This window comes from Solanum lycopersicum, chromosome 11 (assembly GCF_036512215.1).
Source record: "Solanum lycopersicum chromosome 11, SLM_r2.1".
Taxonomy (NCBI): Eukaryota; Viridiplantae; Streptophyta; class Magnoliopsida; order Solanales; family Solanaceae; genus Solanum; species Solanum lycopersicum.
In genome coordinates, this window is record NC_090810.1 from 55,823,397 (window position 1) to 55,840,725 (window position 17,329).

General features: G+C 34.0%; 2 protein-coding genes and 1 non-coding gene across 3 annotated transcripts; all 3 read right to left on the reverse strand.

Moving 5' to 3' along the window:
• Positions 1–2,152: 2,152 nt before the first annotated feature.
• Positions 2,153–3,210, reverse strand: LOC101255763 (uncharacterized). Its single transcript, XM_069291079.1, has 2 exons — positions 2,730–3,210; positions 2,153–2,649 (listed from the first exon to the last, which is right to left on the reverse strand). The coding sequence occupies exons 1-2, from the start codon at positions 3,208–3,210 to the stop codon at positions 2,153–2,155; spliced, it is 978 nt and encodes a 325-aa protein (XP_069147180.1).
• A 492-nt stretch (positions 3,211–3,702) lies between these two features.
• Positions 3,703–3,775, reverse strand: TRNAR-ACG (transfer RNA arginine (anticodon ACG)). The gene has a single exon. It is a non-coding gene; the product is annotated as a tRNA-Arg (tRNA).
• Positions 3,776–4,477: 702 nt separating this feature from the next.
• LOC101264999 (mitochondrial fission 1 protein A) lies at positions 4,478–12,513 on the reverse strand. The gene is made up of 5 exons (XM_004250859.5): positions 12,304–12,513; positions 5,701–5,839; positions 5,329–5,450; positions 4,994–5,057; positions 4,478–4,919 (listed from the first exon to the last, which is right to left on the reverse strand). Exons 1-5 carry the CDS (start codon positions 12,394–12,396, stop codon positions 4,825–4,827), a joined length of 513 nt encoding a protein of 170 aa, XP_004250907.2. The 5' UTR covers positions 12,397–12,513; the 3' UTR covers positions 4,478–4,824.
• Between the last annotated feature and the right edge of the window lie 4,816 nt (positions 12,514–17,329).

Below are 17,329 nucleotides of genomic sequence, written 5' to 3' on the forward strand. Positions count from 1 at the left end.
TCTTGATACCTTCAGGTGTTCGAATTATCGGTTTAAAAACTTCACGTTTTTTTAGTGAAGCCAATTCAGCTTGAATTGCATCCTTCCATTTTGGCCAATCATTTCTCTGTCTACATTCGTGAATAGATTTTGGCTCAAAATCTTCATCTTGTTGCATTATTTCAATAGCAACATTATAGGCAAATATGTTGTCAATCACAACATTATTTCGGTTCCACAACTTTCTCGTCGAGACATAATTCATTGAAATTTCATTGTTTTCAAAAGTTCGAACCTCCTCATCATCATGTGTTAGGACTTGGGTCTCACCTTGAGAAATTTCTTTCAACTCATGATCATCTTGATCATTTCTTCCTTTTCTCTTTCGAGGATTTTTATCATTGGAACCAATTGATCTACCACGCTTCAAATGTGGTCTAGACTCATTTGCCTTAACAATTTGTCCCGTCGGGATATCAACTCGAACTGGAGCATTAACAGCTGCAGTATGCGATTTAGTAATCCTTGGAAGATTAGTAACTGCATCTGGTAGCTGATTTGCAATGTTCTGCAAATAAATTATTCTTTGAACTTCTTGCTCACATTGGTTTGTTCGAGGATCCAGATGAGATAGAGATGATGAATTCCAATCTATCTCTTTTCCCAACGACTTATGTTCTCCCCCTAATGTTGGGTATACATGACAATCAGCAAACCTTGCCTTAAATAAATCTCCAGTCATAGGCTCCAAATATTTTATGATTGAAGGAGATTCATACCCAACATATATCTCCAACCTTCTTTTGGGCCCCATCTTTGTGCGTTGTGGTGGAGCAATTGGGACATACATCGCACATCCAAAAACTCTAAGATGGGAAATGTTTGTCTCTTGATCAAAAGTCAATTGTAATAGGGAGAATTCATGATAATTGGTCGGCCTTATGCGCACAAGTGCTGCTGCATGCAAAATAGCATGCCCCTCATAGACACAGATAACTTTGTTCTCATTAGTAATGGTCTAGCTATCAATTGCAGACGTTTAATCAATGATTCTGCTAGACCGTTTTGAGTGTGAACATGCGCAACTGGATGTTCAACTGTTATACCAGTAGACATACAATAATCATTAAATGCCTGAGATGTAAACTCACCAGCATTATCAAGACGGATTGTCTTAATTGTATAGTCTGAAAATTATGCTTTCAATCTTATTATTTGAGCCAGCAATCTCGCAAAATCCATGTTGCGAGTTGATAATCACACATGTGACCATCTTGTAGAAGCATCTATCAAGACTATATAATATTTAAAGGGTCCACATGCAGGTTGAATTGGTCCACATATATTACCCTGTATATGTTCCAGAAACGCAAGGAATTCAATTCCAACCTTAACTGTTGATGGTTTAATGATCAACTTTTCTTGAGAACAAGCAGCACAAGAGAATTTCTTTGATTGAAGGATATTTGGGGTCTTTAAGGTGTGTCCATGTGAATTCTCAATGATTTTGCGCATCATATTAAATCCGGGATGGCCCAACCGGTCATGCCAAATGATAAAATCATTAAAATTAGTAAACATTTTGTTTACTACGACATGTGATTCAACTGTACTTATACTTGTATAGTACAACCCAGAAAAAAGTGCAGGTAATTTTTCATGCACAATTTTCTTCTCTACATTAATTGTAGTAATGTAAAGGTATCAACCTTTCCTTCATTAGCCGTCACAACATGATAGCCATTTTGGCGAACAACTTTGAAACTTAATAAGTTTCTTTGAGACTTACTACAATATAATGCATTATCAATGCTTAATATTGTCCCTCTAGGTAGTAATAAGGTCGCTCTTCCGGAGCCCTCAATTAATTTTGTACTACCTGATATTGTGTTGACATATGCCATTTTCATAACCAAATTAGAAAAGTATTTCTTTTCTTTTAATATTATATGCGTTGTAGCACTATCAAGAAGGCATACATCTCCATTACTCATCTTGAATCCAACTAACAACTGGAGATTTCTATTAATTTTCATTAAAATAAAATACATTAAAAGAAGGAAGAAACAAAATTAACAACGGAAATTTAAATACTTCAACATAAATAACATAATAATTAAAAACACACAAGTAAAATATTAACAAACTTCATTCCCCGCTAAAAGATCAAACATTAGTTTCGATCTCCAAGGAAGTCATCAACTTCCATATGAGTAATGTCACCAAGGCCATCAAAAACATCATCCTTTAAAGCCAAATTTGCTTCAACATCCTCATCATATTTCTGAGATGTTCCCGTCTTATTATCATCTTTAAGAGTCATATGTGACTCAGCTCGAGCATTGGAAGAGGAAGCACCACTTTTATTTCCTTTCTTTTTAAAGGAATTTTGATAGAGGCTTACAAAATGGTCATGTGTGCGACATTCATTCTTCCAATGGCCTTTCATGCCACAACGACGACAATTACTTTTTGAGGGGTTATTTTGAGAACTCATGTTGTTCTCCCTTTTATTATGACCACCACCTTGACGATTAGTGTATCGTCTTTTATCTTTGCCACGTCCCCGTGCATTATTATAGCCCCGATGATCATCTCTTTTTACTTCAGATTGATCATGTGCTTCCACCACATTTGCCTCCGGTAATGGAGCAGCTACAGTGGGACGAGCTTCATGATTTTTCATTAAAAGAGCATTATGTTGCTCAGCACCAAAAGACATGAGATTAATTCAGAATATTTTTGAAAACCCTTTTCACGATATTGTTGCTGCAATATCACATTTGAGGCATGAAAAGCAGTAAGTGTCTTTTCCAACATGTCCTCATCTTTTATAGTCTCCCCACATAATTTCAACTGGGAGGTTATCCTGAATACAGCAGAGTTGTATTCAGTTACGGTCTTAAAATCTTGAAACCGTAAATGCATCCACTCATAACGAGCTCTTGGCAACACTGTTGTCTTTAGATGGTCATATCTCCCCTTTAAATCAGTCCACAATTCAAGTGGATCTTTTACCGTCAGATATTCAATCTTCAGGCCCTCATCAGGATGAAGACGAAGGAAAATCATAGCCTTCGTCTTATCTTGACTAGATGCTTCATTTCCCTGAGTAATAGTGGCATCAAGACCTTTAGCAGCCAAGTGAATCTCAGCATCGAGTACCCATGAAAGATAATTTTTTCCAGAAATATCTAATGCCACAAACTCAAATTTGGATAAATTCGACATAATGAAATTATGAGAGAATATGTGAATAAAATAAAATTATTTATATAATACGTTTGCAAGTAGCAACTTCGTGCTGATAACGTGTTGTAAAAAAAGCTCAGAATATAAGAAGAAAAAGACAAGAAGTATAAGATAGAGGAGAGAATATTTTTTATTCAAGTGTGTTCTACAATGGTGAATGATATCTCTATTTATAGTGTTGAGATATCATAGTCAAAGGTCACCTTGGAATTATACATAGTTATCATCAAGGTTCATATCACCTTGAAATCTTATCATATTGGAAACACTAATACATGAATCCAATTAATTGTTAGATAAATCTAATGGATCATCCACATATACAATGATTTACAACAGTTTTTATAATATTTTTCTTCCTTTAATTATTTGATTTGGTGTGGCTAACCACTAAAATATCTAATTTTATTTTTTTCTATAAATCTTGGAAATTCACAAGAAAATTAATTAAAATAAAATAAAAAATAATAACGACTCTGCTGGGGATCGAACCCAGAATCTCTGGTTTCGTAGACCAGCGCCTTATCCATTGGGCCACAGAGTCTTATATGATACTTATCATCATTAAATATTCTTATAGAGATATGGAGAAATTTAGTCAATGTCAAAAAGCTAATGTAATACAGCACATTGTTTGATTAGTAATTTAAAAAAAGTTATAATATATTTCATAGTAGGTTTTATTAGACAGGCGAGGACAAGGTAAATAATTGTATTAATAGATTTATTATTTCAACTTAAAATTCTAAGATACAAGATATTTGAAATCTGACAAAACAATTGACTCAAAGAAGACGGATTAAGAGAATCAAATAGAAAGAAATTGAGTATATAGCATATAATTACGGGTGACAATTAGACAAGTTGGATAAATTTGGGCGAGTCAAAATGGATCAAGACCCAACCCAAATTTGTTTAGGCCAAAACGGGTCATGACCCAACCAATAACATAAATGAATTAAGCCGAATTGATTTTGATTTTGCCACCCTTACCTATATTCCCTTTTTTTTCATCTTTCCTTAGTCTCCATGTTCTTAATCCTTTCCTGTACCTTTTAAATCTTGTAATATAAAACACCCTCTGTAAAATAGTTCTATTTTTTTTTTTATTGATTAATCTTATGTCAAAAAGGCAATGAAAGAAGTTCTCCACTTTTTCATGATCTTGCTATATTTTACTACGTTTCATTAATAAATTTTAAGAAAAAATCAGTTGAAGCATATTATTCTTACGTTTCAATTCATCTTGTAAAAGAGTTAAGACTTCATAACACAAAGAATCATCTTGTAAAAGAGTTAAGACTTCATAACACAAAGAAACCTGTATATCAAAGGGATAAAGGATCTAACTTTCTGCTACGATTAACAACAACATCGACAAGTCACTGTTGTTTTTTCACATATAAACTAGACAATCAAGTCAAGCAAAGCCAACATACATCATTTTGCTTCAGTTGCAGTATGTCAGTGTTTCAAACAAAGAAAGATAAGTATCGAAACTAAGTGCTAGCGAATAGGAGTTGATAGCCTCAGATGTATACACGAACCAGAGTGACGAAGTATCATATGCATGTTAGTGATTTTACTGATGGATCATTTCTTGCGAGACAAAGCCGCTACAAGTCCACCAGCCAGGAGTCCAACAGCAGTTACAGCAGTAGCAGCAATGCCAATGCCAATTACTCCATCTGCTTCGACAATGAATATACATAATTCATAACTTCATTCTTCGACTGGAAATAAATAAAATTCGGCTTAATACCTTTTTTAATTTTATCTTCAACAGTTTTCCGGAGGGTCAAGGCCTGTCTCCACTCCGGTTCAATCTATAGATTCAAACAACTACTAGTTAAGGCAGAATGATTAAGAAAGAACTTGAAAGGTACTCAGCCAAGTCAATGAAATAGTAAAACTTCAGAGTTGCATGACACAATGAAGTTCGAGTAAGAATTTTTGAATTTCATAAATCAAGCTGCAGAAAGATAAATTGTTCAAGATAAAAGTAGGGGAACAAAGAGATAAATATCTCAGATTTTAATGTCAAAGTGAAGAGGTGAATAAAATATACTAGCGAAGATAAAATAACAAAGATCAAACCTCCAAACAACGATCAACAAGCTGCCTGCTTCTTGCATAGTCCCCGCTTCTGTAGTAGCCAACGGCCAGAAGATAAATCTTTTCCCTCATTTGCAGGGGACTATTACTGCCACCCAGAGAAGCTGCAAATGACAAAATAAGTTGGAGCTTTTGCTAAGGAAGGAAACTAGCATAAGAAGGGTGAAAACAGTGAATTGCAAAGCACGAGGCAAGAGTAGAGGAGTCAAAAGGTGAAATGCATAAGAGCTAGGGAAAGGACAAACATATAAGTCGAAGTGTTTATCAAAGTTCACGTGAAACTCAACTCTCCAAGCACAGGGTATGGAAAAGGATGAATGGATTCCAAAAAAAAAGGGATTCCAATGATCTCACTTTCAAGCATTGCTATTCCACGTTGTACATCTTCTGGACGTCTTGAGTGAACAAGAGCCCATGATAGACGCATGATGCATTCATTTTTCAGTTCATCAGAGGAACCTTTTCCTGCCTCAGCAACTTCACGTTCACAACCCTGTACATAGATTGCCCTTGTGAGAGACTCAGATACCGTTAATATAGCCTTCAGATACAGCTAGTAAATGCACATGGAACCGAAAATCTATTACAAATTACACATTATTCTCTTGAACAAAGGCAGCCTCTTTCAGCAAGATATTCAGAGAGAGCTTTTCAAAAACTAAATAATAGTTGACACCAATTCTGCTATCCTTCAACCAGCACTCTCCCTTTTGTTTGTGTCGTAACAATCAACACCATGCCCCCTATAGATTGATGGCACGGCCAGAACGACTTTTGCTTTGAAGTTTGAACAAAGAAAGATGATTCAAGAAATCACCACTGATGCAACAGGGAGCCAAGTGAACAGACACCTCTACAACATGCCTAGTGTAATCTCACAAGTGGGGTCTAGGGAGGGTAGAATGTACACATCTAAGCTTTTTATTTCCATTGTCGTAAGTGGAATGGTTTGTGGCCAAAATGGACTTCAGATGTTTTTTAAATGCTGTTAAGTTGAACAATACAATTAATTAGTTGGTTTGTTAAAAGTTTGTTAGTTAGTTTTAAAGATAGTTTCTAATTAATTCTAGTTAGTTGGAAAGATGTATATAAATAGTAGAATATCTTGTGTAAATGACCAAGTCGGTTAATACATTTTTTCTCACTGTTTCTTCCATTCTTTTCTTCATCTCACAATTATTCTCTCAACTGCCATAACAATGGCAAGGTAGCTATCACTCAACATGGTATCAGAGCCACCAATACTCTAGCTGCTAGAGAGAGTTTTTTTGTTGTTCTGCATCATTCAAATTGGACGAACAGTGGAATACCGACGTCGGAGATAATCGGAAACTATGGTGGATGCAATTAGGTCATCGGAGGTGCAAGACAACTCCAATCGAGAACAGATCTCCAATCGAGAACAGATCGACAAATTCACTGATATACATCCAAGGAATCCTTTATATCTTCATCCATCTGATACTCCAGGTAGCATTTTAATCCCTCAACAACTTACTGGTATAGAAAATTATACTGGGTGGAGTAATTCTATGAGAGTAGCATTGTTAGCTAAGAATAAAATTGGATTTATTGATGGTACTTGTTGTAAACATCACTACAAAGGAGATCTGAATCATGAATGGGAGAGATGTAATGCTTTTGTGCTATCGTGGATCACAAACTCTGTTTCGAAGGAATTAGCAAATGGCTTAATGTTTTCATCAAATGCCCATAATGTTTGGAAGGATCTGAAAGAGAGGTTTGACAAACGTAATCTCACTAGAATATACCAGGTTCATCGCGAAATCAGTACAATGAGTCAAGGAACTTTTACAGTTTCTGAGTATTATTCCAAATTGAGAAATCTTTGGGATGAGTATGTATCATTGGTTCCTTTACCTGCTTGTGAATGTGATAAGTACAAGGTATATGCAGAACATATGGAAAACCAGAAGCTGATGCAGTTTCTAATGGGACTCAATGATAATTTTGCCCAATCAAGGAGTCAGATTCTTATGACTGTTCCAAGTCCTAGTTTAAACCAAGCTTATAATCTGATAATGCAGGATGAGAGTCAAAAGGTGCAATCTAGTTTGATATCGAATTGTGTTCTACCTGTACAGAAGCTTAATATCCTTGAGACTACTACTACTGCTACTGCTTTAGCCTCCTTACAGAACAATAAGTTCAAGCCAGAAGCTGGGGGATTGTATTGTGACTATTGCCATTTAAAAAACCATACGAAAGCTAACTGTTACAAGTTGATCGGCTATCCTCCAAACTACAAGTTTCAGAAGAAAAGAGGTGTGAATGATAGGAGCTTCAGGGGTCAGAATTTTGAGAATGATAGAGTGCATGGGACCAATCGAAGAACTCAAGCAAATTTTGTGAACTGTGCTGAAAATGATCATGAAATAGGGGGACAACTTGGTGCTCCTGACATTTCTTCATTTCAAGCAGCACCAAATTTCACTCCTGAACAATATAATCATATACTGAAAATGATTGATAAAGACTCGTCTTCTCAGAATGTTGTTGCCAACATGGCAGGTATAGCTCATGAAGCCTCCTCTACATTTAGTACATTCAATGCTTGTTTTCCTACAGGTCATGATACAATTCCTTGGGTTGTGGATACTGGAGCAACTCATCACATGGTTTCTAGCTTGGATGTTCTTTTTAGTGCAAATATGGTTTCATCTGAGTCCAGCAATGTCCATTTACCAAATGGTCAAACCACTATTGTTACTCACAGAGGTTCTGCCACACTATTTGACACCAATGACCTGCATGATGTCTTATATCTCCCTCACTTTTCTTATAATCTCTTGTCAATCTCTAAACTCACTAAAGAACTAAATTGTTGTGTTTGTTTCTATCCCAATTTTTGTCTTTTCCAGGACCTTTGCAATGGCAAGGTGAGGGGGATTGGTAAGGAAGAAGGAGGTCTCTACATACTTCCATCTACCAAAAGGCCATCACTTGCCACTGTTGATCCTTCACCACCGGTTGCTACTGTTTTTCAGTCAACTGCTTCATCTACATCTAATCCATCTACGTCCAATCCATCTGATATATCTCTTTGGCATCTCAGACTTGGGCATGCTCCTGCCACTGTACTCAAGAAAATTGATTTTTTGAAGCCTCACCTTCAAAATAGTATTTTTCATTCTTGTTCCATATGTCCTCTTGCAAGGCAAACTAGATTTCCTTTTCCTCATAGTGTTACAAAAACTGTATCTCCTTTTGAACTTCTTCACATGGATGTTTGGGGACCTTATAAACAATGTACTTATAATGGTCATAGATTTTTTCTTACCATTGTTGATGACTATTCAAGAATGACTTGGATTTTCTTGTTGAGATTTAAAAGTGAAGTTGTCAATTTCATTACAGCTTTTTTAACTCTCATTAAAACTCAATTCTCAGCTTCTGTCAAGAGTGTTAGATCAGACAATGGTCTTGAATTTGTTAACAACCAATGCAGTACTCTTTTCTCTTCCCTTGGGATAATTCATCAAACTTCTTGTATACACACACCCCAACAGAATGGTATTGCTGAACGAAAGCATAGACACCTTCTTGAAATAGCTAGAGCCATTAGATTTCAGGCACACGTACCTCTGAAATTTTGGGGAGAATGTGTACTTACAGCCACTTTTCTCATAAATAGACTTCCTTCTTGTGTTTTAGGTGGGAAATCTCCTTATGAATTGTTTCACAAACAAGCTCCTAACTCAATCATTTGAGAGTTTTTGGTTGCTTGAGTTATGCTACCAATTCTGTCACTTCTGATAAATTTTCTCCTAAGGCTATTCCTTCTGTGTTCATGGGATATTCAGACACACAAAAGGGATACAAGTTGTATAACATTGCTTCTGACACCTTTTTTGTGAGTAGAGATGTTCTTTTCAGAGAAACTGTTTTCCCTTTCAAACATCCCAAACACACCTTCTTGGACTCTATCCCTCCTTCTCATACTTCCTCTTTCCCATCATTTTCAGGTGGTTATCCACATCCTGCAGATGATATTTTTCCTTCTCCCACTGCTTCACCTTCTTCTGCATCAGTCCCTCTTGACTTTCCTTCTCATACTCTTGAAGTTTCACACATTATACCTTCATCTGTTCCTACACATTCTACATCCAGTACTTCTATTACTACTTCATCACCTAGAAAGTCTTCTAGAACAGTTAGGCCCCCCATTTGGCATACTGATTATGTCACCACTTCTAAAACTCCTCATTCTATCTCTAATTTCCTGAACTACACCTCCATACATCCACATTATTATGCTTACCTTTCAACCTTTTCTTCTTTCCCTTCTGAACCCTCTTCCTTTGATAAAGCTGCACAACATAGTGGTTGGATCCAGGCTATGAATCTTGAAATTCAGGCTCTCACTGACAACCACACCTGGGAAATTGTTGACTTACCTGCAGGTAAACATCCCATTGGGTGTAGGTGGGTGTACAAAGTCAAGTATAAGGCTGATGGTAGTGTTGAGAGGCTCAAAGCTCGACTTGTGGCTAAGGGGTTTACACAACAGGAAGGTTTAGATTATCATGATACTTTCTCTCCGGTTGTTAAAATGGTAACTGTGAGATGTGTTATTGCCTTAGCTGCTCAGTTCAATTGGACTCTTTGTCAAATGGATGTTTACAATGCCTTTCTTCAGGGTGATTTGTTTGAAGAAGTTTACATGACTCTACCACCTGGTTTTGGCAGCCAGGGGGAGAATAAAGTGTGCAGGCTGCTTAAATCATTATATGGTTTGAAACAGGCCAGTAGACAGTGGAATTTAAAGCTTACTACTGCACTTATACAGTCAGGGTTCACTCAAAGCAAACTGGATTATTCCTTGTTTACAAAGAAGGATACAACTGGTGGCATGGTTATCATTCTTGTGTATGTAGATGATCTTTTAATTACAGGAAATAATGAGGTGTTAATTCAGGAAGCTAAAGATATTCTACATCATAATTTCAAAATGAAGGACTTAGGAGAATTGAGGTATTTTCTTGGAATCGAATTTGCAAGATCTAAGAAGGGTATATTAATGAATCAGAGAAGATATGCTTTAGAGTTGGTGGCAGAATGTGGTTTATCTGGTGGCAAAGTAACCACAACTCCACTTGAACAAAATCAGAAGCTTACAAGTCTTGAATATGACAAACAATTCAATCTCACTAATGATGCTGAGCTAGATGACAGGAGAGTATATCAGAGGTTAATTGGGAGACTTTTGTATTTGGCCATGACAAGACCTGACATTTCTTTTGTTGTTCAACACTTGAGTCAATTTATGCATGCTCCTAAGAAGTCACACTATGATGCAGCATTACATGTTGTAAGATATATCAAAGGACAACCTGGTTTGGGATTACTGATGAGTAGTAAGAAAACAGGAAAGATTGATGCCTTTTGTGATGCAGACTGGGCATCTTGTTCATTGTCAAGAAGGTCAGTAACAGGTTTTGGAATCAAATTTGGAGAATCTCTGATTTCATGGAGATCCAAAAAACAAAGTACAGTCTCCAGAAGTTCAGCAGAAGCTGAATACAGGAGTATGGCGACAACTGTAGCAGAGTTGGTATGGTTACAAGGTTTATCGCAGGAGCTTGGGGCATCAGTTGAGCTGCCAATGGAGTTGCACTGTGATAACAAAGCAGCAATGCAAATTGCTTCCAATCCCATGTATCATGAGCGAACAAAACATATAGAGATAGATTGTCACTTTATCAGGGAAAGGTTGCAAGATGGTATGGTGAAGACAGAGTACATAGCAAGCAAAGATCAGATGGCCGATATTTTCACCAAAGCGTTGGGGAAACAACTGCATAGTGATATGTTGTTCAAGTTGGGAATGTTGGATATCTTCCACCATCCAACTTGAGGGGGAGTGTTAAGTTGAACAATACAATTAATTAGTTGGTTTGTTAAAAGTTTGTTAGTTAGTTTTAAAGATAGTTTCTAATTAATTCTAGTTAGTTGGAAAGATGTATATAAATAGTAGAATATCTTGTGTAAATGACCAAGTCGGTTAATACATTTTTTCTCACTGTTTCTTCCATTCTTTTCTTCATCTCACAATTATTCTCTCAACTGCCATAACAATGGCAAGGTAGCTATCACTCAACAAATGCCTCTTGTTCGTGTTCAAAAATCGTGCGAGAGTTACATCTGACCTCTAAATAGTCGTTAGAATTATAACAGTCCTCCAACAAAGAAACGCAACAACAGTCTATAAAACTTCTACAAATAGTTTACAGTAAAGTTGGGGCCACTACTCACTTTAGCCCTAATTCCTAGAAGATTTCCGTCTCTCGGGTAGTTGTGCTTCTCTAACATATATCTCTTTCTCGACTAGTGCTACTGATTTCTGCTACTTATAGGATTGAGATCACAAGCAATGTAACTCAAAAGCCAAATACATATATACCTTTCTTGATTAATCTTTGTTTTCCATCCAATATGCAAGACCTCAAAAACCAACAACTGAAAGTAAAAACACGAAAAAAACAAGCAAGAAAGCCGAAAAAAGAAGAAGGGAGAAATCACTTGCTATAGCCAACTTACAAAAACTCTGTAGACTTATCATGTATATAAATCAAATCCATTGCAAATATATTCATATAAATCAAAATCTCCTCCTTATCCAAAATTCTACATCCAACTTAGCCCTAACCATTTTTACCCCCAAACCAAGACATCCAGCTATGGTAATCCTTCAACATGCACTGAAACGAGTTTTTTTCCATAATCTGCCACAAAACCCTTCTGGGTTACCTCTTTTCACTCTGAACTTCAAAGCAAATAACCAAATACACAAAATTACAGACAAACAAACAGAGATATAGAATGAAATAGCAAATTCATTGAAAACCCCAGACAAACAGTTCTTCGTCTATATCCAATCAGCTACAGTTGCCGAAATCAAATTGCAAAAAAAAAAATGGTAACTAGTGTACTTACAGTGACGATATCGGAATCGCACCAAGGAATCTGATCTACTCCGATGAAAAAATTTCCGACCGACTCGAAGAAATTTCCGATCTTAGAATCCATTGGTGTACGTTGTGCTGCTGGTATTGTACGCAACACGAGGTGCTATGGTGGGGGGTTTAAGAACGAAATGTAATATATTAAAGCAAAACACTAACTTAAGGTATTGTTTGGTATATTAAAAAACACATATAAAATTATTTTTTTCGAGTTTTATATCTAAATTATCTCTTATTAGTTTAAAAAATGTGTTTTTCTCTTTTATTTGAAAAAATAATAATTATCACCTACATGAACAAAATATTATATATTTATTAGAGCCGTCAAAATAAGCTTAGCCCATGAGGACGGCCCAACCCTATTTATTATTGAAGTAGGATTGGATATGATTTTTCAAGATCATTTAAAACTAAGACTTATAAGCACAATCCATATAAGCCCTTACGGCTTGATTGAGGTCGGGACGGAGTCAGTCCATTGGCCAAAACTCTTTATTTAAAGATAATTTACAACAATCTCACTAGTATATGTGTTAATTACTTAAATACACTGTATGTTGTAATATTATGAATCTTATCATATTTTGATACGTCTAGATTTGTGTATCTCAGAATACATAGACTCAAAATTAAGTTAATTTGTTATAGATACATATCCAGGTGGAATCACATGTATCTAGAATATATAGACAAATTTTGCGCCATTGTCTCCCTCTCATCTCGCTTATCACTCTCTTATCTCACTCACATATTTGGGATATACCACACCAGATACATGTACCTCGCATATTTAGTATTCTAGATGCATGTTAACTACACTAGATTTAAGATAGTGTTCACTGTTTGTCATATTTGATTTAAATCTACTCAATTTCTTGATGTTCAAGAATTTTAAGTTTGAAAAAAAAAATAGAAGGTTAGCCCGCTCAAGCCCTTGATCCTTCTAGGATTGATTTGGTTGAACAGCTTCAAGCCCTTCCAGATTAAGGGTCAGTCACTTACTAACCCTTTAAATTCTTTGATCCGCGAAAGTTGAACCGAATATATTGATCTGTCCTTTTTAATAACTCTAATCTTAATAAAAGGATAAATATATTACATGTATTAATTATAAATATAAATTAAAGTAGTATAATCCCAAAAATCTTACTTCATCTCCTCCTTCCCTAACTTTTTTTTTAAAAAAAAAAATCTACCTTTACTATGGAACCCTTAGCTATCAACTGTTTTTCTCTTTAATGCTGATGTATGCATATGTTTTTAGCAAAAGTGTTTCTTATTTGCCGCAAAAAATAAATAAATATTTTTGTCATATTTGATATGCAAGTAGAAAACAATATTTTTCTAAAAATATATGTATATATCATATATAGTAAAATGAGAAAAATATATAATTAAAAAAATTAGGAGAGGAGGATTAAATGAGACGGAGTAGAATATTTTATTGTAATTTTTTTAAAATAATATTTTTTTCTAGAAAGTAGCGGCTAGTTGGATGATGGTGAAGTATGAATTTTTTGAAAAAAAAAAAGAAAAGGACGAGGGATTGTCGGGGGGAAGGGGTATGGGGATGAAGGTGGTGGAGTGGGGCAGAAAAAATATTTTAAATTTTATCTTTTTTAAGAGAAATAATATTTTTTGAAAGATAGTAATACTTTAATATTTAACTTCTAACTAATATTAATTGTTTATTTATTTTTTATCGTGTGCAATATTTTTTTTCATGTAGATTATCATGTAATAAGTATTATTTCAAATAAAAGATAGAATGTATTACACACACCACTGAGGTGTGTCTCAAAATAATAAGTGATTGTTTAGATATGAAATGCACACTTTCAATAGATTAGGTAAGATACTCAAAAAAAATCTTAATTTAGTTGCGCTTTTAAACTTATCTCAACTAATTATTTAAAGAAGGTAGATTGAATTTGAGCTAAATATGATGAGTTAAATTGTTAAAGTAATAAATGAATTATCATTTAACCCTATTTAAAATTAAGAAAAATTAAGATGGTCTAAAAAATAAAAAAATTAATCAATCATCTCGATTTTTTGTTTCCCTTCGCTTGATTTTACTTGTCCTCCCTATTTTTGTTCATTCAATTATAATATATTTATAGTTGGGATTTGAATTTTTTTTGTTGAATATGTTTCTCGATTTATATCAAGTTTATTAATGGCTAAAAATGATTCTAGAAATAAGAAAATTACTCAAAACACATACAATTACATTATATATTTGTGTACTGTGTATTTATATAACTTTTTCTTCTTCTTTAAGTATGTATCGCAAACAGATGCATTGGATATTGACTTATTTGATAAATAAATTAGTGCATATCTGACACAAAATATATGTATTGAATATTTTATATGGTATCTATAATGAATACACTAAATTAAATTGATATTAGAGACAAAAAAATACATGAAATTGTGAACCAAAAATACACTGTAAAGTTATCTTCATAATATATAATAAGTTTGATTTCAAAGAAAAATATAAATAGTTAAATAGAAATAGTAATATAATTATTTTTCAATAGTCATAACAAAACACACAAAAAAATATGACAATATTCTAAAGGATAAGACTACGGGCCCGTTTGGATGAGCTTAATAAAAGCAGCTTTAAAAAAGTACTTTTGAAAGTGCTGAAACTTATTTTTAAAATAAGCAGTTATGCGTTTGGATAAAAGTACTGAAGTTGTTATGCCAAACGTGAAAAGGGAAAAATAGAAGAAAGAGATGGTAGGGTTATATGGGTAATTTGGAGATTGTATAAAAATATTAAGAGAAAAAACATAAAAATGTGGTCAACTTAAAACAACTTATAAGCTAAAAAAAAAAGCACTCCTACCCCAACTTTTAACTTTTGGCTTAAAATAAGTTTTTTTTAATTTAAAATAAGCTATTTTGAGTATTGCCAAACAGTTAAATAAGTCAAAAACCAGCTTTTAAGTCAGTTTGACCAGCTTTTAAGCTGAGCCAAACAGGCTCGTAACGTTAGTGATCCGCTAGAATTTTTAGGGAATTTTATTTTTTTTGTAGTACATATTTTATAAACATAATTTGTATTTAAACTTTAAATAGATTTTGAATTTGGCTCTTGTTATTTTTTATAGGGAAAATTGTATATAATAGCAAACTAATAACCTAAAATAAATGGAGTAGCTAGGGTTTGATTTAATTGTGCTCCATAGCAAACGTTAGCTAAAGTTTGTCAGGCGTCTCTCTCCCAAAAATCTCGCTCGCCACTCTCCATTCTCGCTCGCCTCTCTCGCTTTATACATAGAAGTGTATAAATTATGTTTCTGTTTTGTATAAAGCTAGAGAAAATTGTATATACACATGCAAAAATATATATCTTCGTGTATACACTTAATTATACAATATACAAACATTTTACTTCAAATATTGCAGAGAAAAAGGCCAACAAATTATACAATTGCGAATTATACAACTGAAGTGAAATACAATTTTATCTAGCTTTATACAACAAAAGTGTATATATTGTGTTTCTGTTTTTTGTATAAAGCGAGAGAAAAACATATATCTTCTTGATATACACTTATAATTATGCAATATACATACATTTTAATTCGATTCAACTGTATGCAAAGCAAATTTTATAAAAATATTGCAGCGAAATAGGCAGCGAATTATACAATTGTGCATTATACAATCGCAGTGAAATAGGATAGCGAATTATACAATTGCAGCGAAATAGGCCAGCGAATTATACAATTTAGGCCAGCGAGTTATACAATTGTATATGTATAGCGAATTATACAGTTTATGTTTGCTATGGAGCGCAATTATGCAAACTTTGCTATAGCATATAAATATAAATTTTTTGTTTGCTATATGTGAAAGTTGAAAATTATATATAATAGCAAACTAATAACCTAAAATAAATGGAATAGCTAGGTTTGATTTAATTGTGGTCCATAGCAAACATTAGCTAAAATTTGTCAGCGTCTCTCTCCCAAAAATCTCGCTCGCCACTCTCCATTCTCGCTCGCCTCTCTCGCTTTATACACAAAAGTGTATAATTTTGTTTCTGTTTTGTATAAAGCGAGAGAAAATTGTATATACACATGCAAAAATATATATCTTCGTGTTATACACTTAATTATACAATTTACAAACATTTTACTTCATATATTGCAGAGAAAAAGGCCAACGAATTATACAATTGCGAATTATACAATTGCAGTGAAATACAATTTTCTCTAGCTTTATACAACAGAAGTGTATATATTGTGTTTCTGTTTTTGTATAAAGCGAGAAAAACATATATCTTTTTGCTATACACTTATAATTATGCAATATACATACATTTTAATTCGATTCAACTGTATGCAAAACAAATTATACAATTGCAGCGAAATAGGCCAGCGAATTATACATTTTAGGCTAGCGAATTATACAACTTAGGCCAGCGAATTATACAATTGTATATGTATAGCGAATTATACAGTTTTATGTTTGCTTATGAAGTGCAATTATGCAAAATTTGCTATAGCATACAAATATGAATTTTTTGTTTGCTATATGTGAAAGTTGCCCATTTTATACTCTATTTTATTTTAATTTTTTAATTAATTTTTATTTGGCTCACAGACTGGGCCTTATCCATATATCTCAAGCCCTAAAAACCAGAAGACTTATTTAGGTCGGGCTAAAAGACTTTTTTTTTTCTTAAATGAACTCTAAAAATCTTAGCTCAGCCCTATTAAATTGCAGAAATAGGCCAGACTAGCCCAACGAGTCTAGCCCATATTGACAGCTTTAACTAACACCATGTAATATTGTTTTGTCGATATTTATAATAATATTTTTAAATTATAATTTGATTTAAATAATTATAAAAAAAATATACTTTTAAAAGAAGTGGGTTGGCCCGACAAGTTCGTAGCCACATACTTGTGGATTGGGCTAATCATTTTCTAGCCGATAAAAAAATGGATCAACCTGATCTAACCCTTTAA

Bases quoted from the DNA above. Each gene is read 5' to 3' on its own strand.
- LOC101255763 (XM_069291079.1), bottom strand. From the start codon at position 3,210: ATGTCGAATTTATCCAAATTTGAGTTTGTGGCATTAGATATTTCTGGA. The intron at 2,650-2,729 runs GTTTTCAAAAAT...AAAATCATGAAG, and splicing joins GCAACAATATCGTGAAAAGG to CTCGTCCCACTGTAGCTGCT.
- LOC101264999 (XM_004250859.5), bottom strand. From the start codon at position 12,396: ATGGATTCTAAGATCGGAAATTTCTTCGAGTCGGTCGGAAATTTTTTC. The intron at 5,451-5,700 runs GTGAGATCATTG...TGTCATTTGCAG, and splicing joins TGGAATAGCAATGCTTGAAA to CTTCTCTGGGTGGCAGTAAT. The intron at 5,058-5,328 runs GTTTGATCTTTG...TTGAATCTATAG, and splicing joins TTGTTGATCGTTGTTTGGAG to ATTGAACCGGAGTGGAGACA.